Source organism: Pongo pygmaeus, chromosome 18, assembly GCF_028885625.2.
Source record: "Pongo pygmaeus isolate AG05252 chromosome 18, NHGRI_mPonPyg2-v2.0_pri, whole genome shotgun sequence".
Lineage (NCBI taxonomy): Eukaryota > Metazoa > Chordata > Mammalia > Primates > Hominidae > Pongo > Pongo pygmaeus.
Window position 1 is genome coordinate 33,487,980 of NC_072391.2, and position 18,088 is coordinate 33,506,067.

The window sequence follows — 18,088 nt, forward strand, 5'->3', positions numbered from 1 at the left end:
TTCATAGATAGATAATGTTCCAAACTCTTGAGGGCCAAGAACCAGTGACATCTCGTATTAACACACCTAGGTCTACAATCTTGGTTTCTAAACAACATTAATTAAAAGGACCCAAGGGTTGAAGTTAGAAAATACAAGTTGAGCTAGAGTATCTTGTAAAGCCACAAAGAAAAATGTGCTTAATAAAAATGATGGGGACTTTTCAAAGGGAGCCAACCTGAAAGACCTCCCAATGGTCCAAGCTCCAACAATATGAGCAATAAGTTATGATAGCTTTGGATTATGACCCAGAGAATAAAATAATACTCATCTCTACTGTGTGAATAAAAGAGATTGAATAAGGAAAGAAGGAATGAAATCTACAATATTCAAAATACAAATCAGTGTAGTTGGATAGTGCAAAATAAATCAACATTAGAACATCACAGTAATAATTACTGTAGGGAAGATTCCCTGAGGAATTCAAAAATTTCAGGAAAAACTTAAACACTAAAGAGTGTATTTGGGCCAGTCTCAGTGGCACATGCCTGTAATCCTAGCACTTTGGGAGGCCTGGGCGGGTGGATCACCTGGGGTCAGGAGTTCAAGACCAGCCTAGCCAACATGGTGAAACCCTGTCTCTATTACAAATGCAAAAATTAGTCGGGCATGGTGGTGGGCACCTATATTCCCAGCTACTTGGGAGGCTGAAGCAAGAGAGTCACTTGAACCTGGGAAGCAGAAGTTGTTTTGAGCCAAGATCATGCCATTGCACTCCAGCCTGGGCGACAAGAGCGGAACTCTGTCTCCAAAAAAAAAAAGAAAAAAAAAGAAAAGTGTATTTGCATATTTTAAGTATCTGCCATCTAATATTTATTAATACCATTTTTTCTTAATTTCTTAGACTTGTGACTATTTGAAACAAATTATAACACTGCATTGTAGGATTTATAATTTGTAGTTGTAAAATTTATAACACATGGAATAAGAAGATAAATGGAACTGTTCTGTAGCATATTTTTCATGTTTTATATTTAAGACAGTATAGTATTAACTCTAAAAGTAGATTTGGTTGATATGTTAAAGATTCATATTGTATTCCCTGCAGCAACCACTAAAAAATGCAAAGAAGTGTAATGTAAATGCTAAAAAAGGAGTTAAATATAAAATATTTATTTGCACAATATGTATGTATCTTTTAGTCATAATAGCCCAAAACAGGAAACAACCAAAATGTCCATCAATAAGAAAATGAACTAATTGTATAGCTTTTAGAACAAAATACAGCTCAGGAATATGAAAAACCAAGCACACATCCTGGATAAAATTCATCAACCTGCTCAATGAGAGAAAAGTTGGACACCAAATTGTACTTTATGTATTTGTGTATTTTATTCCAGGCAAAATAATCCTATGGTGAAAAAAGTCAACACAGATAATCTCTGCTTGAGAAAAAGGATCAAAGACAAGTGAATTTTCTGAGGGTGATGAAAGTATTACTTTGAAAAGGGGTGAAGTTTATACGGGTCTATTTATTTGTCTAACATGTACAGTTAAGGTTTATGCCTTGCAGTGTATGTACATCTTCACAAAAAAAATCTTAAAAAAATTAAATGGGTGGGGGTAGGGAAAGGGTTGAAGTACAGATGAAGCAGAAGTGGTACATGATTAGTAGTTGAAGCTGGGGGCAGGTCTATGTATCTTATTTTTATGTCTTTAATAGCATTTGTATAAATGTACAATATTCATTTACAATGTTAGCTCAGGATCTTGCTTACCTTTGGACAGGGAGGGAGGGAGAAATTTATTTTCTGGGCAGGAGTAAAGCTGGTTCTATTCCTCAGTTATGTAAATTATCTGTTATAATCCAAAAAGCTTTACATGAATGTTTCTGTATGTAATGTTGTATATCAATAAAAAATTAAATATTACATATTTGCACCAAAATCCTAACTCACGATCTCAGAATGTTAGCAGTGCTTTCTTTTGTTGTGAAGTGGAACACAATCTCATGTCATTAGCAGATGGGTTTGAATATTCTAAAGTATCAATGTCCTAATCTTATGGGCACCTCTTGGGTCTTTCCATTTTTGCCTTCATTTGGTAAGTGGCATGGTTTTGATTTTTTGAGATGAAACTTTTTCCCAGCAAAGTCTTTTCCCCCACAGTGATTCTCTGAAAGCCAGGACACCTAGCACAGGACCCTGGGCATAGTATGCACTCAGTACATGTGGAGCGTGTTGATCAGGAACAAAAGAAGTAGCAAAGGTCAGTTCCTGCAAAGGTAAGTGGATAATACAGGTATGACTGAAAGGCTGCAACTCAGGAGTAAACATTTTACATTCATTCAAGAGACAATTTGCAACTAGTACACCAAAAAATTTTGGCTGAAAGCAGTATTTTGGGGGTTTGGCTAAACTCTGTAATCACCTGGAGAACTTTAAATAATACTGATGTCTGGCCCCTACTCCAGGGATTTTGATTTTATTGGTCTGTTGCAATTTGGGTTTTGGGAATTGTAGGGCCTCTGCATGTGACTGTAATGTGGAGCCAGGGGTGAGACCCACTGTTTCAGGGTGAGGGATGCATTAGCTGTGTGTGATTTTCATGTGTGCTGCAGGTATTTGCCCTGTGAACATTCCTGCATTTGGAGTCTTGGAAATTGCAGCAGGAAGAAGTGTCTCTCTACAGATCTATTTTTTATGTCACTTGCTTTTAGAGTAAGAGGTTATTTCAGGCACAGTAATTTGATTTAATCTGTTTTCAAATACTAAATGAAAATACTAAAATGAAAAGAATTTGCAAACATGAGAATTTGCAAATATGTGGAGTGTGTTCTTATGTGCTTTCCAATTTCTCTGATGATAAGAAATGAGTAATGTTGGGCCTTAATTTCCTAAGCTAAGCCCTTAGACACTTTCTCAAATTATTTGAAGACCTTCCAAGTTGCTTCAGAAGCATTGTCCAAAGGAGATTATTCCCAATAGTGAAGAATAATAGATGGATGGGAATGTCTAAGGAATCCAACTTCTGTCACAGAAGTGGCACTCTCCAGAACCTCAAGGGCCCATGGAGTTCATGGGCTTTGGAGTCAGGCAGAGTTGACCCTGAGTCCCATCCCAGCCTCTTAATAGACTAGTTACTTGACTTGGAACAGTTATGCAAGACAAAGCATGATACTGATTGCAGTAATGGGAACAATTAATTCCTCTCTGTATCCATGCCCTTTGCAATGCATGTTTTTAGCTACTCCCATGGAGGGAAAGATTCTGTTTATCCAGTCCTTGGATCTGACTGACCTTATTTGCTGTGGCCAATTCGTACTCATTGTTCTAGTGAAACAATTAGGCATGTTTTGCTCCTCATTCTAGTCTTTAAAAAGATATTTTATGAAATTGTATTTCTACTGTATTTGGCTATATTCATTCTGCTCAATATTCTAATTCACTAGTCCTCTTATCGTCTCTGTTTAATTTAGTGGTGCACCTGTACATTGTCTGGTAACTTAATTTTGTATTATTCATATTCTATTGGGCTGTTGTTCAAATATGGCTTTTAAACTTTAGTTGCTTGTTCTTTCTACAAAAATAAACATTGATTTTCTACTTTTCATTGTATTCATTTAAACATTTTAAATATAATTCCAATGTGCAAAGCTGTTGCATATTTTTTCTTCAGACATTTCTTCCTTATTATGTCACTCAGTTTTTCCTTTGGTTCTCACTTTTGGGAGATACCATATTTGGGGTGTCTATAGTCATATTATTTCCAGTGTTTCTTTCATTTTCCCTGGGAACAAGATGAAAAACACACATAGATTTGACATCCTTGTGATGAGTCAGTATCTGAAGGGAGCATTTTTTTCTTAGTTTGACTACTCTGGATCATTATCTTGATTTACTTCTGCTCCTGTGAAGTTCTTATATTTTCCTTTAACTCCATTCAGCAACTTAAAGGTTCTTGTAACTTCTTGAGGATTTTTTAGTTGTCTATACTAAAATATTTAATAATATATAGCATTTTTCCTAAAAGCACAAATATCCATGGTGTACATGAGTAAAATATTTCAATAGACATTATGCAGCATACAGCAGAATCTTATGAGATATCCCGTTTCTTCATTCAGAACATTCCTCTCGAATATACCATGTGGTAATAGTAATTTGTAAACAGTAGTTTTTTGATACTTAAAAATTTGTTTTTTATACATTTCTGAAACTATATACTTCATGCCAATGAACAGAACTGATCTAGATACAGCCAGAATTACTGTTTCTCTATAATATTAAAATAATATTGATAAAATTATTTACCTGAATTCACGTCTTTTGGCTTTAATCATTCTGCTTTCTTTTTAGCATGTTTCTGAATTTACAAAAGAATCTGTTTGGATTTCTACTTGTTCTATAAACTAATTAAAAGAGACAAGGGAAATTTGTGTGTGGCTAGATAGTACTTGTTGGTTACAATTGATAATTTCTAGTGTCATTTTAGTTGCCTTGAAAATAGTGACCTCTTGAATTTCTGCTATCATAAAATTCATGTCATTGTTAGGCCTACACTTTGCCATTCAGTTTTTTTCACCTCTGGTACTAGAATATAATGTGTATCTTCTCTTTACTGGTGAAAAATGCTACACATTTGTCTCTACCTAATTAGTGAAACTATATGTAGCATGTTTATGTTCATTTAGTTACTGTATACCAAAACATTTTATTTCTGTGATGGTCTTAATTTTACCTAACAGGATTGTAAATGGCTTAGTTTGTCATTTTTCATGAATTTCTGTATTATACATTTCAGGTATTAAGTCCATGTGTAACTGGCTTAGAATAATCCCTAACACATTGTAGGGGCTAATACATACTAATCACTCTGCTTCCTCAAATTTCTGTTTGTTCGTACCATTCTTCATTTACTAAATTATTTTGTGTACAGTAGTCACATTTGTTTTTCTGTCCTCTCTAAATATTTATTAAAAAGAGGAGGTAGACTAATGTGTCATGTTGATAAAATTCAATGTCAAATGGTATGCTTCACTGTTTTTTGTTAGATATAATAGCTTTTTTGACTCAATGAAATTTTAGTCATATTCTCAATACTAAAACAGAGGAAGCTTTTCTATAGCTGATTGAAATTTATCACTTAAATTTTAAAAATTATGGGTAAAGAATTTTACCCTTTAGCTTGTGCTAGTAGTATTGCAGGGTCTTTACTCATATTCCCCTTTTTTGTTTTCTGAGCATATTTTTGAGAGTGGAATGGACACATTCTACTATGGCCTGCCCTTGGGGGTTATACAGGATGCCTGTGGAATGTTGGATGTTCCATATGTGAGAAAATTGTTGAAATTGTGAGCTGGCATAAGCCAGACTATTATCAGTTTTAATTTTTGTGAGCTGCCCCATAAATGCAAAAGCTAACAGGAGAGGTTTAATAACATATCAGATGGAGTTTCCAGGAAGAGCATGTGCGCTAATTAGCTGAGAATTGGTATCAATGGATACAAGTACGTATCTTAGTTTTCCAAATTCAGGGATGTGTGTAACATCTGTTTGCCATAACTGATTAGGTTCTAGTTTTCTAGGGTTAACACCTGTTGAAGGAGAGGACATGCCTGTGAGCTGGCAATCTGGGCATTGCAGGGTAATATGTTTAGCTAGTCTTTGAGTAAGTCGAAATTGTTTAGTTAACTTCCTCCAACTTTGGTGGAAAAATTGATGTGATTTGGTGGCTTGGTCAAGCAGTGATGTCATGACTTGCAGGTCATGAGTGATTATTGCCATAAACCAGTGGGCTAGGCAGTGAGCTGTGGGCTCGAATATGTGTGATAAAAATAGGATGTGTACGTTGATCCAGCAATTGCTGAAGTCAAAGAAAAGGTGCACACAGGGTGGGCTTGAGAGTAGACTTAATGAGGGCTGTTTCAAGGTTCTGCAATAGAGTAAGCAGAGTCAGTAACAATATTCATGCGCTGAGCAGAAAAGGTCTCCAGGGCCAGTATTATGGCTCCAACCTCAGCTCTCTGAGTGCTAGTAAATCCAGAACGAGTTAGGGAATTATGTGGTCTCCACCAAATAGCCGCTTTTCCATCTTTAACAGAGCTGTCAGTAAAAAGCATTAAAATGTTAGTTATGGGGGAGTGAACTACTTTTGTAGGCACAACTACTGGAGTATGAGATAAGAATTGAAGTAGTTTGTCAGCAGGAAGGGCATGCTCTATATGACCTGCATAATCAGAGAGTGCTATCTGAAGAGCTAGAGATGGGGCAATACTCCTTTGAATTGCTTTTTACTCAAAGGAATTCTTATGACATCAGGGTCATAACCTAGCAACTGATTGCATCATCTATGGCATGTATAGATGACTTTACTAACTAGCTGGATATAGGGAGATACTGTTTTAGTCCCAGTATGTGAGCAAAAAATCCATTCTAGGAAGCGTAGCCCTGGAGCTATCCTGTTGGGGAATGTTTAGTAGGAAAAACAAACAATTTAACTGAATGTTTTGGGTCTATGCAATCTAGTTGCCTCTGAGAAATAGCTTGCTCTATTTCCTCAATTTCCCTTTTTGCTGCAGGCGTTAAATACCTGGGAGAGTCTAGGGCTGTATTGCCCTTTAGGATAGAAAACAGGTTTTGTAACTTATCAGTAGTTATGCCAAAGGTGGGATGAAGCCAATTAATATCGCCCAGTAATTTTTGATAATCATTTAGGGTGTGTAAGTCACTAGTATTTAATTTAACCTTTTGAGGTCTTACTGACTGGGAAGTTAGTAAGTATCCAAGATATTTCCAAGGGAAGACAATTGTACCTTTTCAGGGATTAAACCTCTTAACTGTGTATTCTTTACGACAGAGGCATATAAACTTAAAAGGACTGGCTCCGTTGGGGCTGTTAGTAAAATATCCATAAAATGAATAACCTTGCAATTAGGAAATTTGTTTCTACTGGAGAGCAAAGCCTGATTTACATGATACTGACACAGGGTAGGACTGTTCAGCATTCCTTGAGGAAGTACTTTCCAATGAAATTGGTGAGCTGGCCTTTCATTATTGATAGCTGGTATTGTAAACACAAATTTTCCCCTCTTCTGTTCTACAAGGGGAATAGTATAAAAGCAGTCTTTTAAGTCAATAATGACTATAGGTCAATCTTGAGGAATCACCACGGGGGAAGGGAGGCCCTGTTGAAGGGTCCCCATAGGTTGTAAATTAGCACTGATAGCCTGTAAACCATGCAAAAGTCTTCATTTGCCAGAACTTTTGGGAATGATGAAAATGGGTGAATTCCAAGAGCTGTTTGATGGTTCTGTATGGCTGGCTTTTAATTGCTCCTCATTTAATTCATGGGCTCATTGTAATTTCTCTCCCTTTAAAAGCCACTGTTCTACCCCAATTGGATCTTGAGAGAGCCACATCAGGGGTAGGGGAGGGATAATAACAGTGGCCATTATTAGAAAGGGGTCTGCAGAGTGACCCCCCCCATTGGGCTAATAGGTCCCATCCCCAAAGATTAACAGGGATGGGCATGATTAGAGGCTGTATAACTGCCTTTCTTCCCTCCAAATTGCAACATATTAGGGGGCATGTGCTCTACTTCGCTGTGTGCACTTCCCCAGTGATGACAATTTTTTGTTTCTGAGTGACCCAAGCCCAAGTTTCTGGCCAGTTTTGATCATTAGTGATTGAAATATCCGCCCCTGTGTCCAATAAGCCAGTAAAATTTTTATTTCCAATTTTTAAGGTAATCATGGGTCTCTGATCAGTGATTAATTGGTTCTGATATACTCCTGTGGCTCCCATGCTTCCAAAACTTCCCTTTCCCCTTTCCTTTCCCTGGCCATTGGGGACCCAGTCTGGTAAGAGTAGTAACTGAGCTATCTTTGATCCAGGAGGAAGAATATGCAGACCTTTACATTCCATCATAACTAATATCTCACTTTGATAATCACTTCAGTTACCCTGGTGAGCACATTAATTCCTTTACTGGATAGGCTTGATCGCCCTAGGACTACTCCCACTGTTCTGAGAGGCAGTGGGCCCCAGATCTTGGTTGCAACCCTTTTAGGGTCTTCTCCTTTTAGCACTAATTCATTGGGGCAGACTAAGTCCAGTCCTGTGCTCCCAGTGGTGGCTGCTCTGAGAGAGAGGACTGTGGGCTTTCCATCGACCGAGGAAAGCTGCTGGCATTAAAATTTGGACCTGCATTGATTTGCCCAATGTTTCCCCTTTTTAAATTGGTGGCATATAGAAGGGGGTTCTTTTCCTGAGTTACCTTGGTCTCTATTATTGGGGCATTCCCTCTTAATATGACCTGGCTTTCCACATAGAAAACAATTTGGGTTTTTCTCCCTTTTCACTTTAGGAGGTCTTAATGCCATAGCCAATATTTTGGCTTTGTGTGTTTCAGTCCCCACCAGTTTATATGCTTGTGTAAGTTTCCTGACTGTGGCTGCCTTTCCTCTGCTTGCCTGCATTGCTTGCTGGCAGTCGACGTTAGCATTTTCATAAGCCAGTTGCAGCAATAAGATATCAGTGGCCTGGGCATGACTAATTTATCTCTTAATTGCCTGGGTTAAGTGATTGATAAATTCAACAAATGGCTCCTGAGGCCCTTGTGGAACAATTACGAAAGATCCCTGTTGAACACTGCTTTCGGGAATTCGGTCCCAAGCCCTGAGAGCACACAAAGACATTTGTGCATAGGCTTGGGTATCAAAATGTAGTTGTACATTGGTATGGGAACCCCTACCCTGGAGCATAGCAGTTGTTATGTCTTGCCTGGCCAATTGATTCTGGTTGGCTTGTTGTTCACATAACTCATCATATTCTGTCTTCCAGAGGAGGTATTGGCTGGGCTCTAAAGGTTTTTTAGCTAGCACTGACCAGTCCCGTGGACTCATACAGAAGTTGTCTGCTATGGCTTCAATTAATCCTTTCATAAATCGGCTAGCAGCTCCATTTTCTTTAGTGCTTTTTCTTATCTCTTTATAAGCATCAAAAGAAATGGGTTCAGATTCTTGATTGCCTGTTGATCTTGCATTACTGGGCAGGTTAAGAGCTCCCTTCTAATGCCGCTTGCCCAAGACAGGGTCCCATAGCTGTAGTGTGCCCCATGTCTTTTTCCAATTTATTGGAGGAGGGGGCTCAGGAAAAACCTCCGTTTCCTCTTTGGTATTTTTGCCTGTTAATGGTGGGGCTGAGGGAGAGGAGGTGGTGGTAAGGTAGGTGACGGTTCCTCCTCCCTTACCTTTTAGGCTCTTCTGTGTAGAGCGGGACCAAAGCAGCGCTAACTAAAGCACATAATGTTAGAGATGCTACTGGGACCCGTTGCCCTTGTTCATGATGTTGTTTAAAACTTTTACCCACTTGTTCCCAGAGCTGTACGTCTAGCATACCTTCTTCCAGGAACCATGGGTTATGGGAAACAACAGGTTGCATTAGGTCCCTTAATTGAGCCTGCGAAACTGAGGCTCCACTAGCTTTAAGCAGCTGTTTCAATACTTTTATATACTGTTGCTGTTGAGCTGATAACTGTTGTAGCATGATGAAACCGTAGCCTAAACAATTCCCTCGAACTTGGAAATCCCAAGGGGGCACCAGTGACTTACTGCGCAATCTCTTCACCTTCATTTTTGAGGGTTCCATCACGATCCATTGTAGCATTCCTTACATGGGGCACAACCTGCCGAGTTTGTCCTGCAGACTCTGGCTGAGTGACGGATGAAAGAAGTATGCTGACACAGGTATTTTGCCTGACAGCGCGGCTAGGGGGACTACACCCCTTAGAACCACTGATGAGAGTGCAGCTCAGCCAAGAGTGCTTATCGCCCTATAAGCCAGTGATGCACACATTTATTTAGCACAGATTTAATGACAAAGGCTTGGAGCAAACACAGTTTGTTGATAATAAACATTGTCAAACCCACGAGTAGAGAGCAATCCTGTGCACGAATTATCAAAGATTGGTTTCTGGAGACAGGAGTAAACAAATTTATCTAGATAAGTTCATATACATTCCCTTTTTATCTACCCTTTGCTCTCAGGCTCCAGAGAAGGGAATTTGGCTGCCTTCAGCCAAATTTTATTTAGAAGCTTTTGCAAAATCTCCCAGCCTTCCCAGAAGGCTTGCATTTTTACTTATAATTTTCCCCACCACCCTGACCAATCTTCTACACCACAGGGGGTAGGGGAAGGAAGGAAGGAATTAAGGGCACCAGAGAGAGAAAGTAAAAGGTAAAAGACAATATTTTAGTAAGGAAGTGACATTCCATAGCTTCAGTTGTATTCTTTTCCCAAGACGTGAGTCGCTAGCCACTTACTGGTTACACTAGGATGTGTATACTGGGAAATGGGGATCTTTGTGAATCCTCATGGAGGCTGCTTACCACAGAGGCCAAGGTGAGACAAAAGGACCTCATTCTAAATAGAATGAGAAGACGTTGGAAGGTCTATTGCCTCAGGATGACATTATCGAAATTTTATTTAATTTCAGTTCCCTTATAGTGGATCTTGGGAAATGAGACCAGGAGGGGAAGTGACTTTCCCAACATGCAACTTATAAAACCCAGGCATGTTTGAGTTGTTCCACCCATGTAATTCTTCCATCTCTTTTTATATTAGCTACATGTGATACCAACTCACGACCATTGTATTGTTTCACATGCTCCTGATGAGTTCCCTTAGAATTAGGTAACTCCTGATGAGTTCTCTTAGAATTGGGTAACTAGCATGATCTCTATTGTGCCGGTTGGGAGACTGTGGAGCCCCCGAGAAGCACAATGACATATCTAGGATGACATAACTCATGAATTTATTAAAAGGAGGTTCTGACCTAGCTTTCCTCAACCTGTGGTCCTGGCTTCACTGAGTCTTCTCAGAGTCTGGGGGAGAGGGATCTGTGTTTGCATAATTGTGTGCAGGTAATAAAATAACATGGAGAAGGAAGATGAGCAGTCAGCATCCTAGAGGAGCCTATGGGTAGGTCTTAGTAAAAGGATGAAACCTTGAAGAAGTGACCTCACTTCCTTGGTGAAAGACCCCAACAGAACTTAGAACTTTGGTAACCAGGCACTCACATTTCTGAAGACAGTCTGTTATCAAGCTTAGTTAGCCAGAGACTGTCAAGAGAGCAAGATGTTCTGCTGTATCCCAACTTTTCAAAGCTCTTGCTTCAGTGAGAGCCTTTTCTAAAGATGCAGAATTTGGCTCAGCTCTAAATCCCCAACCTCCGTGCTTCAGGTCATTTGGCAAGAGGTACCCCAAAGTAACCACAGGGTAGCCCTTTCCAGACCAATCCTCACTTGAAATCCCATCTGGACAACCTCATATCCTCTCCTCATCACCATATATGTGTGTAGGGGTGGGGAGCAGAAGGAGAGGTGAGGCTATTCCTGGGAAGAAGCAGGTTGTTAGGTGCTGGAACTCTACTGTGTTCATACCCCAGGCCATGGCTGGCAGGATGGGAGGTGAGTGTTGGGGATTAAGCTTGTTTACTCAGATTTGATTTTGAGACCTCAAGCTGTCATGTGGCTTTTGCCCTGGCTGGAGGTTCATGGAGATGCTCCTCTGTGCCTAATCTAGGATGCAGAACTTTAATCAGAGTATCTCCTTGTGGGAACAGCCAAGCAGGCTACTAACACCTCTCAGACAATTTGCTGGGTACTCTATTTGCAGAATTCCATGCAGGAGATCAGTGAAGAGCTGTTTGATAGGTCCAACTGTATCTCCTTGGAAAAAAGACAGTTGCGCCACATCACCAACCATGTTCATTGCTGGGCAAGCATGAGAGTGAGCACAAAACGTTCATCACAGACAAGGACCTGAGATGACCAGAGTGGGCCTAGGGCCTAAACCTGAATATACAGACTCCCCTGGGCTCTGTCCTATATTTTTGCCAATTTACTGGCCGATAGTCCCATTCCCAAAGGAACCTGGCCTCCATTAGTCCCCAGTGGCAGCTTGGCTAGATGCAAATTCCCTGTTCACATACTTCTAGAAATATCAGAGAAAACACTTTGGCATTGTTTTTACTTTAAAATAGGCCATGAATATCTTTGCATGTTGTTGCTGTTTTTATTGTTTTCACAACAAGTATTCCATGTAGCAGGCAGCTCCACTACTCTTCCAGACCTCCGATCTTAACCATCACTCTAAATTGGGTGGTTTATATAGGAAAGGGAGGGGTTTAGGCTATTCTAACATTTGTCTATAACTTTTAATCTTATAAAACATATCATCATAACCCTGCCAGGTCAGAACCTGTGCCCTCGCTTGTCTTCATAATATTCCATAAGGGAAGCTGTTTCCCACAATGGTGCAGCCTTTCCGTGCTGGAGAAGACTGAGATGATTCAATTCTGTGGTCATCTCAGACACACCATAGTGGGCATCCTGTGTGTGTTCTAATAGACTATCAGTTTGCTGGGGCTGCCATACCACATTACCAGATTATCACATGCTGGGTGGCTTTAGAAACAAACATGTACTCAATTATGGAGACTAAAAATCCTATATCGAAGTGTCAGCTAGGGTGATTTCTCTCATTCAGTGACTTCCATTTTTATATTTTCATGTTTGATATTTAAAACATTTTAAATTTGGTGAAGTATAGTTTTCCCTTTTTGATTGTCCTTTGGTGTAAAATCTAAAATATCATTGTCTAATGCAAGGTTGCAAAACTTTAATATTCCTCCTAAGAATTTTTTAGTTTCAGCACTTACATTTAAGTGTATGATCTTTTTAACTTTTGTTTGTTGCTTGATTGGCTTGTTTTTTGCTTTTTGATGTGTGATTTGAGTTAGGAGTGCAGTGTCATTATTTTGCAGGCCAATATCCAATTTTCCAGTATCATTTGTTGAAAAGACTTTTCTTTCCTCAGAAATTTCTTGGCCCCTTTGTTAAAATCACTTTACCATAAATGCATGTTTATTAATGAAACTTCCTGTCTATTTCATTGTTCTATATGAATCTATCCCTGTGCTACCACCACAGGCTTGATTATTGTTACTTTGTAGTGAATAAAAATTAGTTTTATTGAGTTTAAGTTATAGACTTTTGTTATTCCTTTTTTTTTTTTTTTGAGTTGGAGTTTTGCTCTTCTTGCCCAGGCTGGAGTGCAATGGCGTGATCTTGGCTCACTGCAACCTCCGCCTCCCAGGTTTAAGCAATTCTCCTGCCTCAGCCTCCCAAGTAGCTGGGATTACAGGCATGGGCGATCACACCTGGCTAATTTTATATTTCTAATAGAGACGGGGTTTCTTCATGTTGATCAGGCTGGTCTTGAACTCCTGACCTCAGGTGATCCACCCGCCTCGGTCTCCCAAAGTGCTGGGATTACAGACGTGAGCCACCATGCCCGGATGAATTTTGTTATTCCTTTTAAGGATTGTGTTTATGTTTTTGGTTTTTGCATATATATGTGGATTTTGAGAAAGCTTGTCAGTTTCTATAAAAACTGTGGAAATATAGGAAAATTTGAGAAACTTTGTCAATTTCTATAAAAACTATAGAAGCTATAGTTTAAATTTGAAGAGACTTCATTTAATTTGTAGGTCAATTTGTGGGGTATTGTATTCTTTACAATATTATCATTTAATATTGGATTTTTTCCATTTATCTGCTCTTGGATTTATTTTAGCATAAGATAATCTTCCAGTGTAAAGTCCTTGCATTTCTTTCATTAAATTTATCCATGGGAGGAAGGGACCAAGATAGCCGACTAGAAACAGCTGCAGTTGAAGGTTCCCAGTGAAAAGAAGGAAAACGGCAAGTGAATCCTGCACCAGCAACTGAGGTATCCAGATTCTCTCAATGGACTGACTACACAGTTGGCATGACCAACTGTGTAGGAAAAGTAGGGTGATGCTATGGCTTACCTGGGAACCACACAGGTCAAGGGGAGCGCCCAACCCCGTCCAAGGGAGGCAGTGACTGATCCTTCTACCCTGCCTGGGAAATCATTGCTTTTTCCATGGATCTATACAACCTACAGATCAAAAGATCCCCCTCATGAGCCCACACCACCAGAGCCTTGGGTCCCAAGCACAGAGCTGTACAGATTTTCAGCAGCCACTTGGCTGGAGACTGCATAAGACTACCTAGTTCTCAGGAGAGGGGTGGCCATTATCACTGCAACTGCCTGCTGCCTAAGATGACTGAGCTCCCGGGGGGAGGGGTTCCAGGCTGCCATTTTTCCCCTGCTGGTGCCAGGGAGATTGGACAGTTTGGACCCAGAAGGAATTCCCCACAGTGCAGCACAGCAGCTGTTGCAGATTGTGGCCAGACTGCCTCTTTAGGCCAGACCCTGACCCAACCCTCCTCACTGAGGGTGAGGGGCCTCCCTAAAGGAATTTTAGGAACTCCAGCCAGGGGTTTAGGGACAGAACTCTGATCCCCCTGGGACTGAACCCCTGAGGGGAGGGGCAGCCACAGTCTCTTTGGATCAGCCGTATCCCCCTGCTTGCTCTGAGGAATTCGGGCAGTCCAGATGAGTGGGATTCCCCTTGGGGCAGCACACTGACTCTGCCAAGGGGCAGCCAGAATGCTTCATTAAGTGGGTCCCAGATCTCATGCCTCCTGACTGGGTGAGACACCCCCAAACAAAAATTGCCAGACAACTTATACAGGAGAGCTCCTTCTGGCATCAGATCAGTGCCCCTCTGGGACAGATCCCAGAGAAAGGAGCAGGCAGCTATCTTTGCTGTTCTGCAGCCTCCACTGGTGACACCTCCATGTGTGGGAGGAATCCAGGCAAATAGTGTCTGGAGGTGGACCCCCAGCAAACCATAGCAGCCCTATAGAAGAAGGCCCTGACTGTTTAAAACAGAAAGCAACAACAACAATAGCATCAACAAAAAAGTCACCACAAAAACCCCATCCAAAGGTCAGTGCCTTCAAAGTTTGAAGGCAGATAAATTCATGAAGATGAGAAGGAATCAATGAAAAACCTCTAAAAACTCAAAAAGCCAGAGGGCCTCTTCTCCTCCAAATGATCACAACACCTCTCCAGTAAGAGGGAGAAGGCTGAGATGGATGAATTGACAGAAGTAGGCTTCAGAAGGTGGGTAATAGTGAACTTCACTGAGATAAAGGAGCGTGTTCTAACCCAGTGCAAACAAGCTAAGAACCATGGTAAAACATAAGGAACTTAACCAGAGCAACCAGTTTAGAGAGGAACATAAAAGACCTGATGGACAACATGAGAATGTCAAAATTTATCACGAGTATCACAAGTATCACTAACCAAATAGACCAGGCAGAGGGAAGAATTTCAGAACTTGAAAACTGTCTTGCTGAAATAAGATAAGATTAGAGAAAAAAGAATGAGAAGGATGAACAAAACCTCCAAGAACTATGGGATTATGTAAAAAGAACAAACCTACAACTAATTGGGGCACCTGAAAGAGACAGGGAGAATGGAACCAAGTTGCAAAACATAATTCAGGGTATCATCCAGGAGAACTTCCCCAACTCAACAAGACAAGCCAACATTCAAATTAAGGAAATCCAGAGAACCTCAGTAAGATTGTTTATGAGAAGATCAATCCCAAGACACATACTCTTAGATTCTCCAAGGTCAAAATGAAGGAAAAAATGTTAAGGGCAGCCAGAGAAAAAAGCCAGGTCACCTACAAAGGGAAGGCCATTGGAATAATAGCAAACATCTCAGCAAAAACACCACAATCCATAAGAGATTGGGGGCCAATATTCAACATTCTTAAGGAAAAGAATTTTCAACTGAGAATTTCATATCCAGCCAAACTAAGCTTCATAAGCAAAGGAGAAATAAAATCTTTTTTAGACAAGCAAATGCTGAGGGAATTTGTCACCACTAGGCCTGTCTTTCAAGAGCTCCTGAAGGAAGCACTAAATATGGAAAGGAAAAACTATTACTAGCCACTGCAAAAACAGAAGTACAAAGACCAATGGCACTAAGAAGCACCTATATCAACAAGTCTTCAAAGTAACCAGCTGACATCATTTGACAGGATCAAATTCACACATAACAATATTAACCTTAAGTGTAAAGAGGCTGAATGCCCCAATTAAAAGATACACAATGGCAAGCTGGATAGAGTCAATCAAGATCCATCAGTGGGCTGTATTCAAGACACTCATCTCACCTGCAAAGACACATATAGGCTCAAAATAAAGGGATGGAGGAAAATTTACCAAGCAAATGGAAAGCAGAAAAAAGCAGGGGTTGCAATCCTAGTTTCTGACGAAACAGACCTCAAACCAACAAAGATCAAAGAAGACAAAGAAGGACATTAGATAATCATAAAGGAATCAATTCAGCAAGAAGAGCTAAGAATCCGAAATATATATGAACCCAATACGGGAGGACCTAGATTTATAAAACAAGCTCTTAGAGACTTACAAAGAGATGTAAACTTCCACACAATAATAGTTTGGAGACTTTAGCACCCCACTGTCAATATTAGACGGATCAAGACAGAAAATTGACAAGAATATTCAGGACTTGAACTCAGCTTTGGATCAAGTGGACCTGATAGATATCTACAGAACTTTCCACCCCAAAATAATAGAATATCATTCTTCTCAGTGCCACATGATACTTACTCTAAAATCAATTACATAATTGGAAGTAAAACACTCCTCATCAAATGCAAAATAACTGAACTCACAAGAAACAGTCTCTCAGACTACAGCACAACCAAATTAGAACTCAAGATTAAGAACCTCACTGAAAATCACACAACTATATGGAAATTGAACAACCTGCTCCTGAATGACTCCTGGGTAAATAATGAAGTTAAAGCAGAAATCAACAAGTTCTTTGAAACTAATGAGAAAAAAGAGACAAGGTACCAGAATCTCTGGGATGCAGCTAAAACAGTGTTAATAGAAAATTTTCTAGCACTAAATGCCCACATCAAAAAGCTAGAAAGATCTCAAATCGACACCTTAACATCACAACAAAAAGATCTAGAGATATAAGAGCAAACAAACCCAAAGCTAGCAGGAGATAGGAAATAACCAAGATCAGAGTGGATCTGAAGGAGATAGAGACATGAAAAACTCTAAAAAGTCAATGAATCCAGGAGCTGGTTTTTTGAAATAAATAAATAAATAAATAAATAAATAAATAAATAAATAAAATAGACAAACCACTAACTAGACTAATAAAGAAGAAATGAGAGAAACATCCAATAGACACAATAAAAAATGATAAAGTGGGTATTACCACTGACCCCACAGAAATACAAGCAACGATCAGAGAATGCTATAAACACTTGTATGCAAATAAACTAGAAAATTTAGAAGAAATAGATAAATAAATTCCTGGACACATACAGCTTCTCAAGACTGAACCTGGCAGAAGTTGAATTCCTGAATAGACCAATAACAAGTTCTGAAATTGAGGCAGTAATAAATAGCCTACCAACCAAAAAAAGCCCAGAACCAGTTGGATTTACAGCTGAATTCTATCAGAGATACAAAAAAGAGCTCGTACCATTTCTTCTGAAACTATTCCAAAAACTTGAAAAGGATGGACTTTTATCTAACTCATTTTATGAGGCCAGCATCATCTGGATACCAAAACCTGGCAGAGAAACAATGAAAAAACAAAAAAGAAAGAAACTTCAGGCCAATATCCCTGGTGAATATTGATGCAAAAATCCTCAATAAAATATGGCAAACCGAATTCAGCCACACATCAAAAGCTTATTCACCATGATCAAGTCAGCTTCATCCCTAGGATGCAAAGCTAGTTCAACATATGCAAATCAATAAATGTAATTCATCACATAAACAGAACTAAAAACAAAAACTACATGATTATCTCAATAGATGCAGAAAAGTCCTTCAATAACATTCAACATCTTTTCATGTTAAAAACTCTCGGTAAAGTAGGTATTGATGAAGCATACCTCAAAATAATAAGAGCCATTTATGACAAACACACAGCTAAGATCATACTGAATGGGCAAAACCTGGAAGCATTCCCCTTGAAAACCAGCGCAGGACAAGGATGCCCTCTCTTACCACTCCTATTCAACATAGTATTGGAAGTTCTGGCCAGGGCAATCAGGCAAGATAAGGAAATAAAGAGTATTTGAATAAAAAGAGAGGAAGTCAAGC

The 18,088-nt window shown here is 39.6% G+C and overlaps 1 protein-coding gene across 2 annotated transcripts in view; it reads left to right on the forward strand.

Annotated features, from left to right (window-relative positions):
- KRBOX5 (KRAB box domain containing 5) overlaps nt 1-16,616 on the forward strand; it is a 75,049-nt gene extending 58,433 nt beyond the window's left edge. Inside the window, exon 5 of one of the 2 annotated variants that reach the window (XM_054452816.2) lies at nt 1,380-16,616. In XM_054452816.2, coding sequence (XP_054308791.2) covers nt 1,380-1,399 — 20 coding nt within the window. In that variant the 3' untranslated portion in view covers nt 1,400-16,616. The remainder of the gene's footprint in view (nt 1-1,379) is intronic. The other variant, XM_054452815.2, reaches the window with a different exon arrangement.
- Nucleotides 16,617-18,088: the final 1,472 nt, after the last annotated feature.